We start from the raw sequence: 23,755 nt of genomic DNA, 5'->3' as shown, positions 1-23,755 counted from the left end.
CTTTAGTAGCACATTAACACAGTTGTTGGGTAGCTGGCTTGACATTTATCGAATGATGGCTTGAAAATCATCCACCGCGTTCACTTACTTGGTGATGTAAGCAAACTAAACTAGATAGCACAGGACATGATGGCACAAAAGTGACATGGTTTTGTGTCTCTTTTGACACTTTTACCCACTACATCCACCCAGCCAATTAATACCATATACCACATTAACATTTAGAAACAGTGTGAAGGTATAAAACAAGTATACAACTGTATGCTATAACAGAGAAGGAACAGGTTTAAAAAAATCCTGGAGTACTCCTTTAACAGCGTGCTACACTCAGTGCTGATTTCAAACCTTTTATTTTTAATGAAGGTGAAAAATGTGAATTGAATTTTAATGGCTGTAAAACTGATACAGCAAGAAAGGCATTTGAGTTTGAGTGGCAGAATGAAGATGGTCAACAATGCTTCTGTGTTCTTATCCTGGAAGAATTTCCTCTGCATGATGAGGCTAAAATACATGCAGTGCTGCTTGGTCACCCATAGAGGCATACACTGAGCAACCAAATGGGAAAATGTTAAAGGGGAATTTTGCTGATTTTGTCAAAGATTGCTGCCTAATTTAAATGTAGACAATGCACAAAGTCATTCAAAGAAGTTTGCTTGAAATGGTTAATTTTACAGAAACTTAGACAGATTTTTTACAATGGTGATGGGGGTCATGCTATCTTTACCAAGCAAGTACAGCCATTGATAATGATGATAATGGTAATATAACTTTTTTTTTTTTTTTCTTTGGGAGCTGTTCCACCTAACAACACCCTGCATGTAACACTCTTCCATACATGTATTTTAAAAATGTTTTGGGCCAAAAGCTTATAGTAAAACTATGACCCTGGTGTCAACCTACATATCACTGCTGTTGGAACAAAATCTCGTATCTCCATTTTTGATGTTTTTCAGTTTTGGACATCATTTGAACATGCCTTTTGCCCTTTACATTGTTTGTAAATGTCATGATAAATGGGCCAAATGTAATGGCCCGAAATGACTTTGAAAAAATTCTGGTTCCATTGACTTACATTTAAATGTAAAGTAGGTTTTTCCTTCTCCTGTAAAGGTACCATTTTTGAGGTACAAGGTTTTGCTCCAACAGCAGTGATATGCACGACCACTTTGTGTTATTACATTCTGTGTGGTTAAAGAAGTGCTGTGAGCGTCTGGTTCCTATCACCACCACTGTGAACAATTCTGACTTGGTTAGTTTCTCAAGAATGGAGTGTTTCGCATCTGACCACTCTGAATGGCTTTGTTTACACCTTGATCATTTATTTTGCAGAAATGTTTAAAAAAATCAGTGACATTCCCCTTTAATGCTGTGCTTCATTTCTTCCTGAAGTTTAATCGGTACGCTTTTCAACCACAAAACCTTGCAGGTTCCATTTAAAGGACACATTAGGAAAAGTCAGTGAAGTTTTCTTAACATTTTATTTCCAGACGTAGTGGAATATCCTTTTTGCGTGTGTGTGCGTGTGTGTGTTGGCCTATGTGTGTGGTCTGTGTGTATGCTTCAAAGAGTGTGTGTTTGTGTGAGAGAGTGGCAGAGTGGTCTTCAATGAGTCATTCATCTGAATGTCCATCAGAGAGTGTGAAGGGTCGTTGGTCATCAAGTCCAGAATGAATTATTTAGTTCCTATTTAATGAGATAAGAAATGACAACATTGAAATATGACTATGTATTATGTTCTAATGTGATGCTAAAACAGTTAAGAAGAATATGTATTCTGTTACTATGTAATAAAATAAGCAAATTGGTTTTCTTCTCTGCTCCTTAACAATGAAATTAAATGCGAGGTTTGTTATGCCTGTATGAGTGTGGTATGGTCGTTCTTGTCCAGAGTTGGTGCTGCCTTTGAGATTCACTGTTTGCACACTGCTGGCTCACATCCCTTATATGGTTAGACTGAAGACAGTCAGATGTTTTCAGTTTAAACAGCCTATTCAGCTGGGGTATCTCGTTCAATAAGATGTAATAATGTAAATAAAATGTAGGCATGATGTGTTTTATACATGCATACATACAATTATATTGCCAAGTTTGTGGACACCTGATCATCACACCTAATATGAGTTTTATCGGCTTCATGCACAGGGACACACTGGTGCTGGAACAGGAAAGGGCCTTCCCAAACTGGCCAAAAGAGGCCCAAACCCCAAGGTGGGGGTTAAGTGCCTGGGCACATTTTTATATGTAGAGATGTTTAGGGCACAACCAGGTATACCCAGTCAGTCTTAAGAATGAACCTGTAACTTGCCTGTTGCTTGAGGCCCATTCTTACCACTAGGCTTTCAGCCTTGCTTGCTTCCAGAGGCAGTCTAGAGCTTTGTAGTGAATTAAAAAGATTTTTATGTTCTAAATTCTGTAAGCTGTTGTTGCTTGTAGATTTTATATATATATATATATATGGAGAGGTGGAGGTTTGCACTGGAGAGGAATGAAGGTCAGTACAGACCAGATGGAATACATGTGTGTGAATGAGAGGGAGGCAGGTGGAAAGGTAAAGATGCAAGGAGTAGAGGTCGTAAAGGTGGATGACTTCAAATATCTTGGGTCAACCATCCAGAGCAATGGACAGTGTAGAAAAGAGGTGAAGAAGAGGGTGCAGGCAGGATGGAGTGGGTGGAGACGGGTGTCAGGGCTGATGTGTGACAGAAGGATAGCAGCAAGAGTGAAAGGGAAGGTTTACGAGACAGTAGTGCGTCCTGCTATGATGTATGGTTTGGAGACTGTGGCTCTGTCTAAAAGACAGGAGGCTGAGCTGGAGGGAGATGAAGATGCTAAGATTTTTGTTGGGAGTGACAAGGATGGACAAGATTAGAAATGAGCAGATCAGAGGGACAGTGAAGGTGGAGCAGTTTGGGGATAAAGCCATACAGGCCAGGTTGAGATGGTTTGGACATGTGTTGAGGAGGAATAGTGGATATATTGGTCAAAGAATGTTGGAGATGGAGCTGCCGGGTAGAAGGAGAAGAGGTAGACCTCAGAGAAGGTTTATGGATGTAGTGAAGGTGGACATGGAGATGGCTGGTGTGAAAGTAGAGGAAGGCAATGGACAGGGCAAGATGGAGGCAGATGATCCGCTGTGGCGACCCCTAAAGGGAGCAGCCGAAAGAAGAAGAAAGAAGATATACACACACACACACACACACACACACACACACACACACACACACACACACACATATATATATATATATATATATATATATATATATATATATATATATATATAAAATCTACAAGTATAGTGTGTGTGTGTGTGTATTATATATAGGAAAAAGATAAGGTACTTTTACTTTGGAAATGTACTTTTATTCATTATTTTTGTTATTTATGTTTATTATTTTACTGAAGTAGCAATACCTTTGCTAAAAGAGTATGGCAGGGGTGTGAACCTAAATCAGTAAAAGGGCCATATTTAAATATCTCTGGGCCAGAGAAAAAATGTGTATTTCATTTTTAATTAATGTGCTATAACCCGAACTGACCACTGTTTATTCAAAACATGCAAAAACCTCATTGGTACGATGCCGACACTTGTAGCAGACCGTGAAATATTGCATGGTCATTTGAGATATTCAATATTTAAATGTCCCCAGGAGCTCGGTCCTGTAAACCTACCTATTTGCTTGAACTAGACACCTGGCATCCTTTCTTTGCTGCAAGTTCATTAAGACCTGGGCTCAGTTTCTGAGCTGCTGAGCTAGCTTTAGGTGTTTATACTGGTTGAACTGCAGCTGATGCATTCCATAGGAAAGTCGAAGCGCAAAATCTGTTGCAGTTCACACTGGGGACTGTAGTGCAGTGCACTGTGAAATGAGTTAATATTAATAGAAAAGTGAAATGCTTTTACGGGCCAGAATGGGCCCTGTGTTAGCATGCTAGCTTGTGGTTAGCAAGTCAGCTCGAGGCACTAGAAAGCAGTGTTTATTTAGTGTTTCTGTACCACCACAAGTTTTCTTACAGAAAACACTTTTTTGCACACTTCACATCTTAAAATCACATGAAAAATATGTGACTTTTCTGTAAGGGGCCAATCATTCCCAGTCACTTCCACTTTGTTATAATACCACTGACTGGAATATTTAGTAGCAAGGAAATTTCACGACTGGACACAGGTGGCGTCCTGTCACGGTACCACGCTGGAATTCATTGAGCTCCTGAGAGCGACCTGTTCTTTCACTAATGTTTGTAGAAGCAGTCTGCATGCCCAGGTGCTTGGTTTATACACCTGTGGCCAAGGAAGTGATTGGAACACCTGAATTTAATGATTTGGATGGGTGACTGAATACTTCTGGAAATATACTGTAATTAATGCTAACAAACACTAGACGTCAGTAGTCACCCAAATCTTTTTTCCCACAAATACATCCCCAAAACTTCTCTCAAGCCACTCGATGTGGTTCAGGGCACAGTATGACTTACTGTGAACACCTGTTGTCTAGAGTTGTAAGTCATACTGAGCTCTAAACCACATGGCAAGTCTATGCCACCTGGTTTCAGCAGGTTGAGAAGAGTTTCGGGGAAGTACTTATGACAAAGACTTGGGTGACTATTGGCTTATAGTGTTTGTCAGCAATGTTAGCCTTGTAGCTCCAATGCTAAACTAAAGAAAGAACATTGGGACACCAAACATACCTGGCTGGGTGACTACATCTGGGGTAATAGAATAGCATTTTTCTAGAGAGAAATGCAGCTCATATTCAAACCGAACAAGCATAAATGAAGGAACAATAAAAGGGCAACCTAGAATGGAACAAAACAGAAAACTACAGTGAATAAATATTTGTACAGTATGAGCTGATGAGTTGAATCGGGTGTGTTGGAGCTGGAAAAACACCAAACCCTGTTGCGTTATGGCTGTCCAAGAATGCAGCTGCAGCTGTGCTACAGTGTTTGAGTTATGGGCTACATCAGGGGTCATTGATTCTGTTTCTGGAGGGCTGCAGTCCAACACAGTCTAGTGATTTTCCTCATCAAATACTGAATTCACTCAGTTACTAGCTTTAGCAAGTGTGATGAGAAATGACCAAACTGTGGTGGAAACCAGCCTTCCAGGACGATGTCTGATGACCCCTGCACTGTGACATAGGCAGGGTATAAAATGCCCAGTAGAAGCGTTTTAATCCGGCACCTGGATTGGCCTAATAAAGTCATTTTATCCTGAATTTAATAATAATTATTACACTGTTATAATAATAAGTTTTAATCCACATATCATAAAAATCATATATTGTTTTGGTCGTAATTAAACTAATAATGATAACCTTTACTTGTATAGCAGCTTTCATAGATGTAATACATGTATGTATGTAATACAATAAGAAAGCTGTACAAAAAGCTAAAAAAAATAAGTGAAAGGAAAAAATATGGTACATTTTAAGCAATAAAATAATAATAAATAGCCATGACGATTAATTAGCAATAAAGTGTTGAAAGGTAAACAGTTTTGCTGTAATGAAATGTAATATTTAATACTGACAGTGTTGTAATAATATGAATACCTATAATAATAAACACTAATCTGTGCAGCTGCCCTGGATTAACGCAGCACCACTAACACTAGTTCGTAATGATACTAATAGGCGCAGAGTGCGGTGGGTTTTAATCCCACTCTGCTGCGAAGCTCATCGTGAGCGGCCTCAGTGCCGGTGGGCGGGGTTACCAGTGACGTAACGTCAGTGGAGGATTCGCATCGGGAGCGCGCACTGGCTGTTCGGAGAAAAAAAGGCAGAGCGGAGCGCGTCCCCGAGGCTTTGACCCACCAAATCTCCGGATCTCCAGACATCAGCGGTGACGATGGTGCTGCAGCTGCCGCGGGGGCTCGAGCCCTCAGCCCGGCCGTGTTTCTCCTGAGCGCTCCGGCGGGCGAATGCCCTCCGCCAAACCGGCGAGGATGTATTTTCACCGGCGACCGAAGAAGATCCACAGCGAGGGAGGTAGGCGACACGACACGGCGGGGAAGAGGCAGCAGAGCGGCTGTGTGGTCGAGATTAGCGTTTCTGGCAGCTTTAATGCGCGTTTCTGGAAAGCACAGCGTCAGTGTGTGGTACGGAACTCGCCGCTCAGTCAGCGCACCTGACCCCCATACAGAGACCAGCACAACAAACGGCCTGTTCACCGCGTACATTCACAAGCATCCTCAGCGCTCACACATTTCCAGCCTTTCTCGTTTCGTGTTCGCTCCGTTTCGAGCCGTTTCCAGTGCGCTTAGTGGACAGATGGGGGGCGCTGTAAGGTCGTATTGCTGCTGAGGGTTACTGTTCTCATTACTGCTGCTCTGCACAGACGGCTGCGTCCCAACACCACATACGGCTATAATGCACATACTACAGTAATGAATACAGTTCTGTTGGTTTTGAAATCCTGTTTCATATAGCAATATGATTTTTAAACGGGGAAACATCTAGTGAGGAGAACGGCGACTCTTTTGAATTGGTCAGACGCTAGAGGGCGCTCGAGAAAGGCCAAAATAAACGAGGATCTATGGCGCGTTTGTGCAGAAATTAGTTTGTGAAAAATAGAGCTGTGCTCCAAACTGTGCCCTAATCTCTACATAGTGCATAGTATACAGTGTATAATGGGTCCTGTCATTTTGTAGTGATGTCCAAAAACATAGTGCAGAAGATCCATTGCACTCAAAGGATCCCACAAACGAAGGGTACAACCAGAGTATTTGTAGTTAGGTTAGTAGAGCCGGTTTATGAGGAGCTGGACCTCTTCATATTTACCACGATATACCAAAAACATGACTGCAAAACACCAGAGGGCGCCCACGAGCGAGTCCTCAATGAATGGGGTAAATTGAGCTAAATGGCTAAAAACGAAAAAAAAAAGTTTCTAACCACTTGCCCAGAACTTTCCTTTACTTGTAGAAACTAGAAGTTCGTATTTCACTAAAAAAGCAAATAAAACCTACCTGCATGTTTCCTTTTCTCTACAGCAAGCGTTTTTTTTGGAGCAGGACCTCAACATTACTGCTAATGAGTGCTGGTTAGCGAGCGGAGCAGCTCATTGGCTGTTCGTGCGTACTGACGTCATGAACGTACGTGAGGTGCTGTTTTACATGTGAACTGAAGGTCAAAAGCTCTTAACAATATAACAGCAACAGTAAAAGGCTTATGATGTTCTGTGTTCAGGAAATTAAAGTATTATTTTATATTAAATATGTTTAAGCATTTCTAATCGATTTTGCTCAAATGCACCATCTTAACCCATTCATTTAGGATTATTTCTTTTCACTACAAGTTCCCTGGAATTACCACTCTGTAATGTATTCCGGGTTTGTCCAACTCTCAAGTCCAAAGTAAGTTCATATGGAGTTTAGCAAAACCACAGCTTGTAAATGCTTAAACAATTTCATATAGAAGAATGAATTCATTCCCTAAACGCAGAACAGCATGAAACATTTTAACGGTGCTGTTATATTTATGAGTGCTTTTGAACAGTTATAGAGGCACTTCATTGACGTTCATGACATCAGCGAGCTTGAACCGCTTCCCTCAGCATGTGAGCTGCTCAGATCGTCAACCAGTTAGCACTCAGTAGCAGTATTGCTAACCAATTAGCACGTAATAGGAGTATTGTTAGTGTTCTACTGCCCCAAACCTGTTTGTTGTAGAAACAAGGAGCTACAAAGGTAAGTTTTCTTTGATTATTTTGTGAAATGCGTTCTTTTACTTTATAAAATTAAAGCACGGTCCTGGACAAGTGGTTAGAAACTAATTTAACATTTTGTTTTTAACTGCTCAGCCACACAGTGTGTGTGTGTGTGTGTGTGTGTGTGTGTGTGCGTGCACTCACTAGAGTGTATGTGGTGTTTCACTTCACGGATGGGTTAAATGCAGAGGTGAAATTTCCCCATTGTGGGACTAATAAGGGTCTCCTAATTTTTTAATTAATTAATATTCATAAACAAACCCAACAAAGCTAGCATACAACTGAATTAAATCAAGGACGTTTTTTAGTTAACTATGATAATTAAAACATGCCAACTTGTTAACACTGCCAGAGGGCCCCTTGGGAAGTGAAATCAGGATGGGAATGTGAGACTGAGCTTCACACTGGCTCTGGTACAACTAACGAACCCTAGCAGAAAGGAGATACCCATAATGCACTGTGCCGTTTGGTTTAAAGATTTCCAAGTGACTTCCCTGAGTATGTTTACCGATCCCAACTGCGATAACAGCATCTCCACAGTAGAGTCTGTTTACTACCGTCCCTCTGCTCTATCTAGTGATCCAGATTTTCAGATGTAGGGATTGATATTGTAGCGATTTGTTTCAACACTGTTGTCATATCTTGGCACAGAATGGGAAGAATAACGCTCCATTCAAGTAAAAGGCTGAGGCGTTCAGAAAAAAATCCATGCTGATGTGAATGCTGCTTTACTCAGCCAATCAGCTTGCCAACCAATCATGAAACAGAGTCACGATTTTCTGAAAAACCTTTAGAACAATTTAAGTGTTGGATGATGAAGTTGGGTAATTGGCCAGAGTGTCGTAAACAGTAGTCATTATGGCTGAGGAAAGAAGCTTGAAACATAATAAATGTATAATTAACCCACATTTTATTTTTGCTACATTGACACTCATAAAGTAGGCAATAAATTATACATGCTAGCTGATTGTTGGCTATTAAACTACAACGTGTATTTCACACCCTCTAAGTTTTGTTGACTTGTTGACTTCACATATAAACTATATAAATACACAAGTTGGAAAAATAAGTTCCTCTTCAGACAAAAAAATCTACTGCCCAGTTTGCACTTGAAAGCACCATCAGTATCAGTAATGCTAGCGTCCTACTGCCCCAAACATATTTAATGTAAAATTGAAATATATTGGTAATTTATAATATAATACATTCTTCTTTTCAAAATGAAGCCTGCATGAAAGACTAGAAAAATGTTTAAAATTTTTAGCCATTTAGCCATGTTCATATTGACCCTCCTGCGCCCTCTAGCATTTAGTAAACATATTTTTAATGTAATGGGAGGAATAGGAAGTGGCCAGACTCCGTCTAAACTGGCTGCTCTTCATCTGCACTGAATATGTAAATACATTAAAATAGCCTGTGTGTGCATTTAGCTTTTATGTGGACTTGTATGAAAGCCAGTGGTTGTGGTTTATAGGCTTGTCTGCACATCACGTGACTCCTTCTCCTGATTCATAGTTTCACTTGAATCAAGCTTTTATTTTTTTTAGCATTTACGCATTTGACATATTTTTGTTGTAGGTTTTGATAACATGGCACTGCTTTTTTTCTCTGTTCCAACTGATCAAACCTCAGAAAAATGAAATATTACAATGCATGTCGTCTTATATATTTCACCATATTCCTCTCCAACAGTAAAGCAGTTTAGGACCTGAGCTAACAGAACAGCATGAAATTAAACTCAAAGGATTTAAACGGTAAAGACTAAAATGGAGTAAAAAGCAGAACCCTGTTCTAGATCATATAGTTGGGCAGAAGTAGCAAAATGAATCAAAAATATCCTGAAACGTTTGCCTGAGTAAATGGAAATAGATCTGAGGGACTGCATAGTTCAGCCTGAATATCTAATCCGGTTTGAATGAAGACCTTTTCTCAGTATCAGTGTACAATGTTTAAAGAACAACCTTTTTGAATCTCTTATATTTTCTCTCTGATTGCTATCACACACTTCCTCTTTTGTTTGCCAGTCCTGCACTTAGATGATTTAGAATCCATTAGCGAGTTGGAACAGTAAACATCAGACTCATTCGCTGAATTCAAGAAGTTAATTTGTGTTGAGGAAATGAGAGTAAGACTGTAGATGAACGAATCTGTGAATCGGTTGTAGAGATAGGTAACCTAATAATATGTGGCAACCTAATGATAATGTGACATTATTAGTAGAACACCGGAACATCGGTTCTGCAATACATCTCAGTTCTCACATAAAAGATTCTGTGAATCTCTTCCAAAAACAGCATAATAGGCTCTGCGTTTCCCTCACTGCAAAACAAACCCCAGGCTTAGAAAAGAAAATGCAGGGGTCTCACTTGTTTGCAGTCCCAAACCGGTCACGGTTTTCTTGTATATGAAATAAAAGGCCTCAAACCAAAGTTAACATGCCATCTGTAAGAACATAGCTCTGTTTAGCAGCCACCTCAGGAGATTGCTAACAGGCTAACAGGCTAATTGAATTGTACTTAGAGTTTGGCTTTAAGTTGAAGACTTTACTGATTGTAAAAGTACTACATACAAAGAAAAAAGTGACCTGAATGTTATTTACAGTGTTTAAATGTCCACATTTAGGCCATAACTGCAATAGCTAGTATTAAAACTAGTCTGGGTAAGTACAGCAACATTAGCTTGACGCTAACATTATTGAAAACCTCAAACATTGCTATATAAGTTTTTATGACAAGAACTTTATGAAATGACTGCAGTATCCCATACTTCATGATTGGATGTCAGTTTCAGTGAGCTGTGTTGTAGCGCTATGAAATAATTTACCAGCTGATGAAAAATGAAGACTATATGATGAGAATGAACTATACGATATACAATAATGATCGGCCTAATAAAGGGAACCGTATCTGCTAAAACATTTAAGCCTCAATATGGTATACATGTCTAGTACTGTTGAAATATGTTGTGTAAAGTAAGCAAAATACTTACAAATACTACAAAATTCCTTTACAAGTAGGTTGCCATATATATATATTTGCATGTGTCAACAAAATCAGTGATAACAAATTGTAACTGAGCGTTCATGACAGCCCTACAGCCCGTCAGCTTATTCCTGAGGCTTCTATGAGTTGAACTGCGTATGTTAGAATAGGAGAAAGACTCATCTCTGCTGGACCTGACTTTGACCCCCCCTGTAGCCAGCAATTGTGTAGAGGGCCTCAGCCGTCTGCTCTGCCACCAGTACTTTCCAGAAATAGAAACAGGGAGTGCACGTGTTGGTAAAAAGAAGCCTATTATCTGAACAACAGTGAAACTCCATAGCTAATGTAGCCATTATCTCTGTGTTGTCAGACCAAACATGCAGGAAAATCCCAGCTTTTGGCCATCTGATGCACCAGTCAGCATCTTACATGTGCTTACCCTGTGACCCGACCTTCTTGGAGATTTGTATATAGATATGATAATGGTTTATCTGTCGGCTGTGCTGTTGATTCCTCGAGCAAAGTGCTGACCAAGGCTGCACACCTAAAGCAGCGCTTTATTCCCTTATCCTTATCTTAAGTGGTGAAGGGCGATCTCTTAATTAATCCACTCAAACTGTCATGCCCCCAGCAGGTGAGTGACAGCTGCCTCTCTCTCCTTCAGGCCTGCTCACAGAGACTGAGGAGCAGACGATTCACACGATCCTCTGGACATCAGAGGTGGATGTCTTCTTTTTTTAAAATAAATTTCCATTATATTGTGGCTCCGTCCTCAGAAAGTTTTTTATAGAAGAAGAAAAAAAATGTTACCTTTAAAGGGGAAGTCCAACAGCTTTTTCAAAATTTCAGTGATTTGATATTAAATGCCCTTGTTTAGAGAAATTTACCGACGAACCAGACGTCCGAAGCATTTAATGCCCAGACCTCCCTCACAGAATACTGTTACACTAAATGGTAGCACATAATCCATTGAATAATGCCTGAACCATTGTTTTATTATAATTTTCATATTAATGATGGAAAGGTGCATGCATTATAGGGCATTATAAGAGAAAATTGTCTTCAAAGAAAACAGATTTATCAATGTTTTACAGTTATCTGTCTATCTATCTATCTACACACACACACACATATATTATTCCACAGTCAGCACAATGTGTATACATGTATTTTAAGGGGAGATGAGGGGTTAAAACAAAGTCATTCAGAGTGGTTTCATGTGAAGTGGTTTGTTGTGGAGAAACTTAGCAATTTCTTTACAGTGGTGATGATAGGAGCCAAGGGTCACAATGTCTACAATGGAAATATGGCCATTTTATTTACTAAAACCACCACTGAACCTACACAACTTTGCACTAAGTTTGCATAGATAATCTTCCTGTTTGTAAAATAGAGATATATTTCTTTGGGTGTTATCTTGCATAACACCCTGCATGAACCTCTCCACCATTAATGTATTAAAAATATATATTTTCAGCCAAAACCTTCATGCAAAGCTATTGTAAAACACTGTCTGAGTTATGATCTATTTGTTACTATTTTATATAGTAATTTTTCATGAGGAAGCTCTTAGACGCTTAGATTAAATGCTTCGGACATCTGGTTTCTTTCACCACCACAGTGAACAATTCTGACTCGATATGCTTCTCTAGAACGACATATTTCACACCAACCACACATCAACTGTTTAATATATAGTTATATAGAAATTTTGAAACACTGGTGGAATTCCTCTTTAGTAAGTGCATTAATACAAGCAGATCTATTTTACAACCGTTGCTCTGCATTTACATGATATGACCACACGAGGGGGCACTTTACCACCCTGTAAAGTGCATCTCTCATGAACTGAATGCTTTGCTCCTCTGTGTGCTATTTTAATTAGACACTTAAACTGGCCACAGAGAAATGAAGATCAGGGCTTCACATAAAAGAAAGCATCTGTGCTCCTCTACTGCTGTCAATAGGACAGTAAAATTGCTCATGAATGTTATTTGTGTTGTCGTCTGCATACAGATGATGCTCCCATCAAGTGAACAACTTGCAAAAGCCTCATCATAGAGCTTTTCCTGGATTAGACGCCGCTCAGTGGAGTTATGAGACGTCACACAGATCCTTGTTGGCTGCCTTGACGTGTTATCAGGCAGACAAGCTCTCAGACTAGACATGACCTCGATTAGAACTCAAACTTTGTAGCGTAGCAGCATAGAATTGCATTGTTGGGCAGCCATTCATCAAACCCTGTTTCAGTTCTTTATTAAAGATGCCTTTATCAAATCAAATCAAATTTATTTGTATAGCACTTTTGACAGCTGGTGTTGTCACAAAGCAGCTTCACAGAATTCCAGTAAAGACAAAGTTTTAACATGAAGTGTAAAACCCGCAGGTGAGCAAGGCAGGGGAGACATCCACTTTGACTCACCACCCAGATGTGCATTACACCTGTGTTACATGCGGGAGAAGTGGAGGCGACAGGAAGGAGCGGATTATTCAAATTTCACTCTGTCTTGGCAGGTTAGCCTTAGTGAGCTAGTCAGCTAGCCAATGCAAAATATTTTTTAAGAATAACATGCAGTCAACCTAAAAAGAATGCACTTTTATTATTGATCAAATCTGCTTTCAGTAGGCTGAAACTGAGCTGACGATTAATAAAAACAGCTTACCTAAAGTTAAAATTAAAATGATTACAGTGTGCAGGCTACAGGATGTGCCATGAAATCAAACATCCTTGACAACAGTGAATGGTTATCTGTTGTCCAAGACGGCAAATTATACTGCTTCAAATTTTTGATTCTGTTGTTTGTGATTTTTTTTTTTTCTCCAGCATTTCAAAAACTGAGATGGCTAGTTTGTTGTTGTGCTGTGTTGTGCTAATGTAAGCTAATGTACTGTATGTCAGATCAAGCTGGATGTAAACAGAAAATGTAGTAGCAGTAGTAGGAGCACTTAACTCAGCGTCCATTTAGCATCTTTCAGCTGTGAATAGCTTTGCCGTTTAGGCTTGTACTGCATTGTGGGTCAATCGAGTGGGATAGTATACTCAAAATTTGACAGAGGGCCATTTTTTGAACATGTTCTCACCAACCTCAACTCACCACGTGGAAATGCACAAGCACAAGGATAGGCGAGGACGGCGAGAAGCAGATGTGTCAGTTGGAACTCGCTTGCTCTCGACTAGGTTAGCTTCAGTGAGCTAATTAGCCATCATTTTGTAATCCAAAACATCTTTTAAGAGGTCTGGACATAACATATATACATTTTACAGATACTTGCTTTGTCTGACTATAAGCTTTGCTTCAAAACTGTGGTATAGTGCTTTTCTTTTTGTTGTTGCTAGCTGTGTAGCTTTTAGCTTGCTAACTAGCAAGAGTAACGCAACGAAATCATGCAGTCATGTATAGATAGAGCAGCTTGCGACATAAATCCCAGAGTGCAGTTAGTAAATTGAACGTCTTATTTTTTTAAATATAGGGTATTAAAGTATTTTATTGAAATTTTGATGAACAGCTTTGCCCGCCGTGTTTAGGGGGTTTGAAAAGCCGAATCAATGATTTCTGGGCAGGTTTTGCTACTGAAGTTGATTTGTTCACTTAGCCCCTCGTTTCTCTAAGGGGGTTATCTGATAAACTTCATTTAGGCCAAAAAAAGTATTGGAACGGCCCTTAAGGCAGCATCTGGGATTCCCCTGAGGGGCCAAGGGTATAATAAAATGAGTATAGAAAGAGGCAGTGATTCTGAGTATGTATGTTTTTGTTTTTTATATATATATATATATATATATAGGGTTAGGGTTATAAAAATATTTAAAAAATAAAAATATACTACATACTATATCTTCCACTTAGCATTAGGAGATAGTATACATTTTGGAGAAATGTGCAGGACAGATTCAAGAATCAGGATTAGAAACCTCTGCTGTTCTGTTTACTCATATACTTCTATATTGCTATTCTCATTTACTCATAGAGCTCCAACTGTTGCTCTGTGGCTTCACTGACTTGCTGTCTTGTGTGTTGTTCTCTCCTGCGGGCTCCTCCAGAGCAGTTAGTGTTGACCCCTCTTAGCCAGGAGTCACCCTGCCGGCAGGACCAGCCCATGAGCTCCAACATGTGCTCCCGCCTGGCAGACAGGTTTGAGAAAAGTGAGTCCCCCCCAAACCCCACCCATCTGCCCGATGCAGGCTGCTGTCTGGACCCCTACCCTCTACTCCTCCTTGCTGCTTGGAGCCTTTAGGTGCATGACACTGTTACTCTTTACTAATGAACTCTCTTGCATCTTTTGCTCTCAGTGCTACACTGCATGGATAGGCTAAACTGATCATTTGGCCAAATATCAGATTTATACAGTTCTCTTTAATGAACTGGAGCGACAAGGCTTATATAGCGAACATGTAATGGTCAGGTTAGCATTGTGCAAATACAGACTACATCATCACATTCTTGCCTCAGACCACATTGAGATGTTACGTATTCTCAAATAGACTTGTTTATGTGGTGTCCAACAAAATTTGTTTGTTATTAATTGTAATAACAAACAAAAATGCAGGCAAAATTCAGATGGCTGCTACTATTACAGCTATGTGACTTTTTTATCCATTTTATAGAAAACAGTGCATCATACAGCATCAGGCATCATATTAGCATGTCTACGAGGTTATTTAATGCAACACAGTCTAGGGCAAGTATATGATATTGTAGGTATGCAGTTTGCACAATGCTAACCTGTTAGCTATTAGCTTCCATTACTTGCTCACTGCATTAGCCTCGTAGCTGCAGTGCAGAACCAAAGACGCAAACTTCAGACACCAAACATGCTTTGGCTAACCCGCTGCAGTTGGGTTAAAGGGGAAAACTGTGTAAATTTGATCTTTGGTCCAACTACCGCTTTAACAGAAACTTTATAACATCCACACAGAGCAACTGGCTCTGTTCACATATCCTAACTGCCCTGGGCATTTTGTGCCATTACATGTGCTGACCTGTACACACAAACAGCATGCATGATGGGAAGCACCAAAATGCATGCGGCCATTCCAAAACAACAAACATCAAGTTCTTTTCATTTGTGTGTGTGTGTGTATGTTAGAAATGGAGGCTCTAGCTGGAGAGGGTTGCATGGCTGTATAGGGGTGTAAATCTCTGGCCACATGATTTGATTTTATCAAGTATGATTCTTTAGGGAATGATTCAGTGCATCATGAAATCTCCAATTTCACCAGTTATATACTTTCCCATCAGTGGTGGAAGCAGCTCATTTTAGTAGCAGTAATACATAAGAACAACATGAACCCAAAACATTAGGAGATGGTAAATGGCAAAATTTTGTTGTGTTTAAGACTGCTAATGTGAAGTGTATCCAAACACATAATTCTTTTTTAATAAGGGAGAGATATTGTAAAGAGGACTGGTCACTGGTTGAAATATGAATGGGAAATTCATATGCAGAGCAGTAGGAAACTTATTCATATATATATGCACCTGGAGTTAAAACTATCTCTTCCAATGGCTTTGGCCCGAATCCCTTGTTCAGTTACATCACTGACCATCTCTCAGTGCAGGACTCGTGAATATTTTGAGTCATAAAAAATCAAATGTTTGAAAGTATCGAAAGCAGACTTCGTTATCCACCTGGAAATACATTTTCAATGACATAATACTGATTTGTCCTATTGAGTATTACTAGAATTAATAATCATTAATTCTAACATTTTAAAACTGATGCAGCTGAATCACCACCTTGATGCATATTTACACCCCTAACGACAGTGGCTGGTGGGCGGTGCATGGGCTCCCTCGTGGCTGGCTTGCTGGGGCCTGTGAGTCTGCAGCTGAGTTTTGCGAGATTAGCCCGGGTTAGGATTAGACGCAGGTGAAGTTGCCGAGCTGACAGGGTGAGGATTACTTGGATCTTGCTCACTCTGTGTGCGCAAGAGGCTTTCTCTCCTCACTTGCCCTCTCCATCTCCACGGCGACCCGGTGACCTCCGGGGTCCGCACAGCGACGGAGACCCGCTGGTCAGTTTGGAAGCGGAAGCATCATGGCGCGGAGAGGGCGGGCCCGGGCCAGACGGCAATCCGTAGGTAACCTGCTTTCTGAGCTGCAGTGTGACATGACCACATGCCGGAGGGAATTACGGTCAGAGAACAGGACGGATCAGCGGGACAGGAACCTTCCCGTTGATCGTAAAAAATTTAGGGGCACGTAGCTTTAGTTCTTTGTAGTAAATTAGCTTCTTTTCTCTGACCTGTTGCAATAATCTAACCCTGGACTTAGTATTCAGTTGCTAATCATAAGTCAATGATATGAAGTAAGTTTCTGACTTGTTAGTCTGTTCATTTGAGTTGCTAGTAGTTATTAAGTTTCTAAGACTAATTATTACTATACTTTAGTAATTTGTATTCGCACTGATACCTCGCAGTGATTCAGTTATTTAGTTAGATTAGATTTGATTGTTTTGCTAACATTTTGAGTTATTTAAAAAGTCTTACAAGTAGACAAATATTTGTAATGGTAACTAAAAAACATTTAACTTAAATACTAATTAAATACCCCACAGTTCTTATCCCGTTATTGTGATGTCAGCACTGAAACACTTAACCCGGATAAAAAGCTGTTTACACCGGATGTGGAGTTTCAATATACGCATTTAACAATTCGAAAAGGAAACTGTTGATCATTATTTAGGCAAAATCGTTGCATTTTCAGTACGGAGAGCTGATTGGCTTCTCTTATCAAACTAAAAAAATTAACTAATGTACTTATGTATATTAATACATTTTATTCAGTGTGGATTTTGATGTGTACTCAGACTAAAGACCACTGAAGTTGTGCTCTTATGCCCACATTAGGAACTCCAGGTGGGCATTAGACTGGCAGCCTCCTTCAAAACCAGGAAAACTAGCAACATGCTAACTTAGCCCTACAAGCTGACCTGCACGGGCTACACTATTCAACATAACCAGACTACTCTTTTAATACTCTTCTGGTCATCCTTGAAAAAGGCACAATCCACACAGAGATATGACCACCATAGCCTGTGTTTTAGCGATTTATTCTACCCATCATGCAGTCTGACCGAGCCCATGCTCTTATCATTAGTACAGCATAGTAGCTCAGTGTTTTAAATATTTTGTTGTGTTTTTAACATTAATTGTATAATGATACTACTTATTCCCAATAAGGTGATTTAGGCTATCAAAATTATTCTTTTAACGCTGGAAACATTTTCTGGTAAGGGACATTCGCCAGCTTCTTGTTCAGATTTTTCCGTTGCATCACAAATTGTGCAGCAGTTACATTCTGGTGTCTGAGGCGAAATAATAACTGCTGCACCATTTAAGGTGGAATGTTCAAATTCGAACAACAAGCTGGCGAAGAAGAAGCTGACTTCAGCTTGGTAGTTTTAATACTGATAGTGTTTTTTTAATAAGGTGATTTAAACTATAAAAAATTCTACCTGGAGGTTTTATGTACAGAGCTACCCATAAATTTGCACTAGAACATTTTTACAATCTTTACTTTCGTGTAGCTTAGTGATGTGAAATTGATGCTCAGAAGCGTAAGCTTGCATGTAGCACTATTAGTATTAGGACTCTTTACAACCTCGTAATTCAGAGGATCCGGTGATATATGGGAGAGAAATATACACAGGACAAAATGTATCAGATTCAGAACATTTTTGTTTACCACAGGGTGGTAAACCTAGCTACATAGCTGTTTTATGCTAACAAAAGAGTTGTCACGATTAGGGATATACATGGGTACTCAAGCACAAACATTTAGGGCGCCATGCTCTGAATTCACTATCCAATATTTGTGACATTCATTGAGAGAAGACAGAGAAAATATACAGGCTAATAAGTTCCCTGAACGTGAGCATGTTAGCAGCTTTGTGTTATTAAGCATGTGACCGTAAGGGCAGAGATAGCACAGATGTACCTAACTAGGCTAACTAGCTGGTGTTAGCTTGGTTAAAGAACAGTAAAAATACGTTTCTCTGACAGACATGTTGGCACATCGTCCACGGAAATGCCTTGCATAGAAAATTAAGATTCCTAAACGGCATCCAGCATGACGGTGGTTAGCTCTGTTAGTTCATTAGCTCATCTGAAGAGGCAGCTTCTGCTGCTTTTTTCAGTAATAAGGCAACGCTAATGCTGTCACCTAAAAAGGAGTCCTTTTTTTGGCAGTGTGTGTTGTTCTTTGCGATTAACTGGACATCCCTTTCTGAGCTCCCAAAATGTACTCAAATATTACAAATTAGTCAGAGGACACAACCCTAGTCAAAATCTTTATTTTGTGACGGACCCCAACGTACCTCGTTAAAAACATAAAAACATCTGTCTGGACACCAAACATTTTTTGGAATGAACATTTTTACAGCTTGCCTGTATTTTTAAGTAGGAAGCTGTTCAAATATAGGCAAAACACAGTGCCAGCCTGGTGCTAGCTTAGCTAATAAAAAAAAATTAATGTATTAAAATGATTGAAGAAAAATTTGCCTTCCAATACTTTGGACAACACTAACTTGTTCGAAAAAGTAACAGCATGAAAATTTAAGTGTTTAAAGAAGGCGAGGTGGCCGCAAGTTTTGATGAACAGTATGTGCGCGCACGCTACAGTGGCTGTGCTTTGGCTTCGGTCTGTACTGCTGTTGTACAGCAAGGCTAAGCTAATGCATCCTTCCTCCCTCACTGCGTTTTTGATTTGGCTCCAGTGCTGCGCATATTAGCTCCCACACTAATATTGCCATGCGACGCCTTTGAGAACAGCGTGATTACAGGCAGCCTAATTAGTTAGCAGCACTAGCGTCCGATCGCTCTGAAATGATACGGGCTCTTAAATGAACTGAGTGCAGCGCAGAAAAAGAACGAGTGCATCGTTACACAGCCACTGTCTGAATGAATAATGCAGGCCAGCTCCATTCATTATTCAAAGGCATGTCCTGCTTTTTAGTAGTCAAAGTTGGGCCAGGGGCCAAGCTGTGACCTGACTGACCTTATACATTGCTATAGGTCAGATGTAGTGTCCAGGGGCAGACAGGAGTGACCAGTGGGGGGTACGTACTAAACAAGCAGTCGGAAACACTTTGTTTTTGATCTTTGTGTGGTTTCAGGTTCTCTGGAATCCCCTCTGGGTCATGTTGAGCTTTGGCTAGTTTGGTGCATTCAAGGAATCCCCTTAGGGTGCTTAAACTTTTCATGCCCTGATGATTGACCTTGAAAACTACTTCAGTGTAGGTCCTGATGATAGTACTAATATTTTTCTAGTGTAAATCTAATTGTACTGACTCCACAGCGTTTATTGAAAAATAAGTATAAAAGGGTTCTGTAGTTCCAGCCTATAGTTTAATGTCATTTATCATGGTATGTCATATTGCATAGTACAGCATTTCGTCCCTCAGCCTCATTGCTTTGATAAAATTCAAGATTTTATCTGTTTTAGATTGTGTAATGTTTGTGTCCAGAAATCAAGAATGTATCCATTTTGTGTTTTTGTCCATCTGTATTCTTTTACTACAATTCCCAGCATGCCTTACGCAAATACATCATACAATCATCGAGACTCCATCCCCACATGATAAAGAAATCCACTGATATTGAAACAAATCCAGAGAGACTTGATATTCAGCTTCTGTACTTAGTGTGAAAGGGTTTAAAGACTAATCTGGTTTATTTTAAGAAAAACAATACTACACCTTAGTTTACTGTTAGAAATAAAGGTTCTGTGCAGCTACATTTTTTGTTCATCAAGGTACAACCAATGTAAATGTTCCCTCGGAGGTACAACAGCAGTTTTAAGGTCCAATTGTTTACCTAAAATAGGTTCTTACAGGTGAAAAGTACATATTTGTAACTTCTCATTACTTAATATTTTAAAACAATAAAGAACAATAAAATAAAAAGTTTGGAGGCGAGACGGGGTGTGTGGATAAATATAATTTCAGTGGATTATGGTACAGTTATGTTTTCTGACTAAAGGTACTGAGATGTACCCTTGAGGATACCGCCCCAGTGGCAAGATGGCTACGGCCCAAGTGACAGTTTACTTTGTTTCTTTATGCCTCACGATAATCTGATTATTCATTTCATAATTTGATTATTCTTTCTGTATCATCCAGTGAAAAAAATATATACAACCCACCCTCATATATATGTATGTATATGTATGTATTCATATATATTTATATACATTTTTATATAATACACACACACACACACATTTTTATATATATATATATATATATATATATATATATATATATATATATATATATTTCTCCAAATACGTCATCAGTAGGGGGTTTTCCTGGTCTTTAAACCGCAAAATCTCACTCTGAAGATGTTTGTGGCACCACTGTAGGAGGCAAAGAGGCATGTTTGCCAAAGATTTAGTGCTCATTCAGTTTTTCATACTGGCCAGTGTGGCTTTAAAATGTGTATTGTAACAGTGCTACCATAATAGATTTTCTTATATCTAATCTAAGTGTTTTTTTAGATCTAATCTAACAACTTTTTTTAAAGTCTACTAATAAAAATATACCAACAAAAGTTCCTTTTTATAGCTAGAGATTTTGTTGAAAAGCAGCTGAATGCTGCTACTGAAAGATGCTGTCATATAAGGATGTTAAAGGCTGCATTGTGGCAGCTCTGAGTAGCGGCTGTTTCTGTTTGTTTTTGAGCTGCAGTGCATGCTGGGAGCTGGAGGCCACACCCTTATTTAACTGTTGTTGAATGCAGGGATGTCCTCAAGGGTAAACTTCACACTGCAAACATCAGGCAGTTTCACTGGCACCCAAGAGGACTCCTCACTAAGACAGCGTTTGCTAATTACTGTCAACATATTTCTTCTGATTTGCAGTTTCTGTTCTTCTCTACTTATTTCATAATGATTGTTTCAGTTATTACCTTTTTTCAGTTTCATCCCTGTTATGAAAACATTGTAATGACCTTTGGGTTTTTAAAACACCTATTGAAAACAGTAGCTGAACAGTTCATACCAAAGAAATTTTATGCCAATAGAGTTTTTTTTAAGGACTGATATTATGGAAAAAAACTCCTCACTTTTAAACAAGTAATGAAACAGTTGGGTGAAGTATGTACACTGGGTTTGAAAAGTTCACTCCACAATTTATACAACCAATGTATTGATTGAAACTAAGCCCATTTTCAATCGTTATTGTTGTGATATCACAAAAAAAACAATGCATTTACATATATCAGCCTATTTGGCCTACAGCTGTTTAGCTCCACCCGTTCACACTGAAGTTATAAGTAGTGTTTCAGGCTGGACTGCTTTGTTTTTTTTGCACAAGGCAGCCAGTGAGAACAGAGCTCATTTACATATAAGCTCACCGGACAAAATATTAGTCACCTGGGACTGAGCGAAAGTTTTAGGCATCTAAGCAAATTTTTAATCAATTTACCTCAGCAAAGTCATATTCATAACTCAAATAAACATAAAAACAATCATTATTAATTAATATTCTATACATTTTGTTTATTCAAATATTACCACTTTTCTCAGCAAATAAACACAAACTACACAAATAAATAGATTTTGAAAATGTGTCTTGGGTGCCTAAGACTTTTGCACAGTACTGTAGGAGACATCAATGCTCAGACACTCTTGCATCAAAGAACTGCGCCGTTTGGACAGATTTCATGGATGTTTCCCTGGCGTCTTTCATTATTCCAGGTAGTCCCACAGATTTTCAAGAGGAGCCCAAATAAAATCACTCCTTTTTGCTTTTTGCCAATTATTAACATCTGCAACCCATTGTCCACACATCGAACGAGACATTTACTGTACTGTACCAGCTTTTCTCAATGTATGAATCTCATCGCACATCACAGGTATTTATAGCCCGATCATCCTCATGCAATGCCATCTGCACAAACCTGAAATTACTACCACCTTAAACATGCAAGGTGACTCATTTTTTGTCCAGGGATCTTATCAGCCTTAAAGGCACGGTAACAAAAACACCCTATATAATTGTAAGGAATAAAGAGGGGTTGGGAAAAAATGATTTAAATGTTTTTGGCATGCAAATATTATAATTGGACCTTAGTGGAAATAATAAAATACAAGAGAAATGTAGAATGTGGGCCTTTTAAGTTATACTAACAATTTTTGACAATGGGGAAGCTGGACGTCCGTCCCACCGCCGTCTTTTAAAGCTCAGAGTATAAACCTCGCTCTGCAGACCAGCTTCTGCTCCGCCATGCTGTACGGTATAAACCTTTCGCTATGACACGCCGCGCATGCGCAGAACGTTCTTACACGATCCGATTGGAGTGTAATCGGATTCAGGCGTTTACACGGCTAATATTCTGCTATTTAACTGATTATTTAGAGGATTACCCACCTCGCTCAATCGCATAGAAATTGTATTGCAAATGGCCTCAATCGGACTAGACTATTCCGATTGAGGTGTTTACATGGACGTATTCTATTCCGATCAAGCTATTAGTCGGATTATTAACGGATTATTAGGCTGCATGTAAACGTAGCTATTGTATGAAAATTTCAGGCAAATGGATGAGTAGACGTAGTCCAAAATTACTTAGAATTAATAATAGAATTTAAAGTTAAGGATGTTTTTTGTTCCCCTGTGAAGTTTACATCTCAGACATACATACAGCAATTATAATGAACTGTAGTCCCAAATCAGCCCTGTTAAATATTCTAATCAAGTAATTTACTATATTACACTATGTTGTCAATAGAATGCAATATATGTAAATGTATTTTCAGTGCATTGCATGTTTGTATGGGACATAATACAAAATAGAGACTGTAATGTTAATGTGAATGTTTATATTGCTGAAGCTCTGCCAGATTGGCATATAATGTGTAGCTCTTGCATGCTCTCTGCTCTGTCAGTGTCCTGCAACTGAATCTGTTGATAAGTTGCTGAACCCACACCTCTGCATCATTAATCACTCACTAATGTCACTGTGCCTCGTCATTGATGAGTAACCGTAAAGTATCGACCCGTCTCTGTGCAAATTAGAGTCGTCCACTACAGCTGTCTCTATTGATCACCTGCAGAGGGGTCCT

At 39.3% G+C, this 23,755-nt stretch overlaps 1 protein-coding gene across 3 annotated transcripts in view; it reads left to right on the top strand.

The window, feature by feature from the left end:
• The first annotated feature begins 5,736 nt into the window (after positions 1–5,736).
• Positions 5,737–23,755, top strand: part of atp8a2 (ATPase phospholipid transporting 8A2) — a 95,927-nt gene continuing 77,908 nt past the window's right edge. The window contains exons 1-2 of one of the 3 annotated variants that reach the window (XM_017717085.2): positions 5,737–5,990; positions 14,731–14,832. In XM_017717085.2, the coding sequence (XP_017572574.1) occupies positions 5,924–5,990; positions 14,731–14,832 (169 nt within the window). In that variant the 5' untranslated portion in view covers positions 5,737–5,923. Of the gene's footprint in view, positions 5,991–6,077; positions 6,101–14,730; positions 14,833–23,755 lie in introns of those variants that run through there. The other 2 variants (XM_017717090.2, XM_037534092.1) reach the window with 2 other exon arrangements.

The sequence above is a fragment of the Pygocentrus nattereri genome, chromosome 24, assembly GCF_015220715.1.
Source record: "Pygocentrus nattereri isolate fPygNat1 chromosome 24, fPygNat1.pri, whole genome shotgun sequence".
Classification (NCBI taxonomy): domain Eukaryota; kingdom Metazoa; phylum Chordata; class Actinopteri; order Characiformes; family Serrasalmidae; genus Pygocentrus; species Pygocentrus nattereri.
Note: the sequence above shows the minus strand (reverse complement) of the source record. Positions and strands in the feature narration are given on the sequence as shown.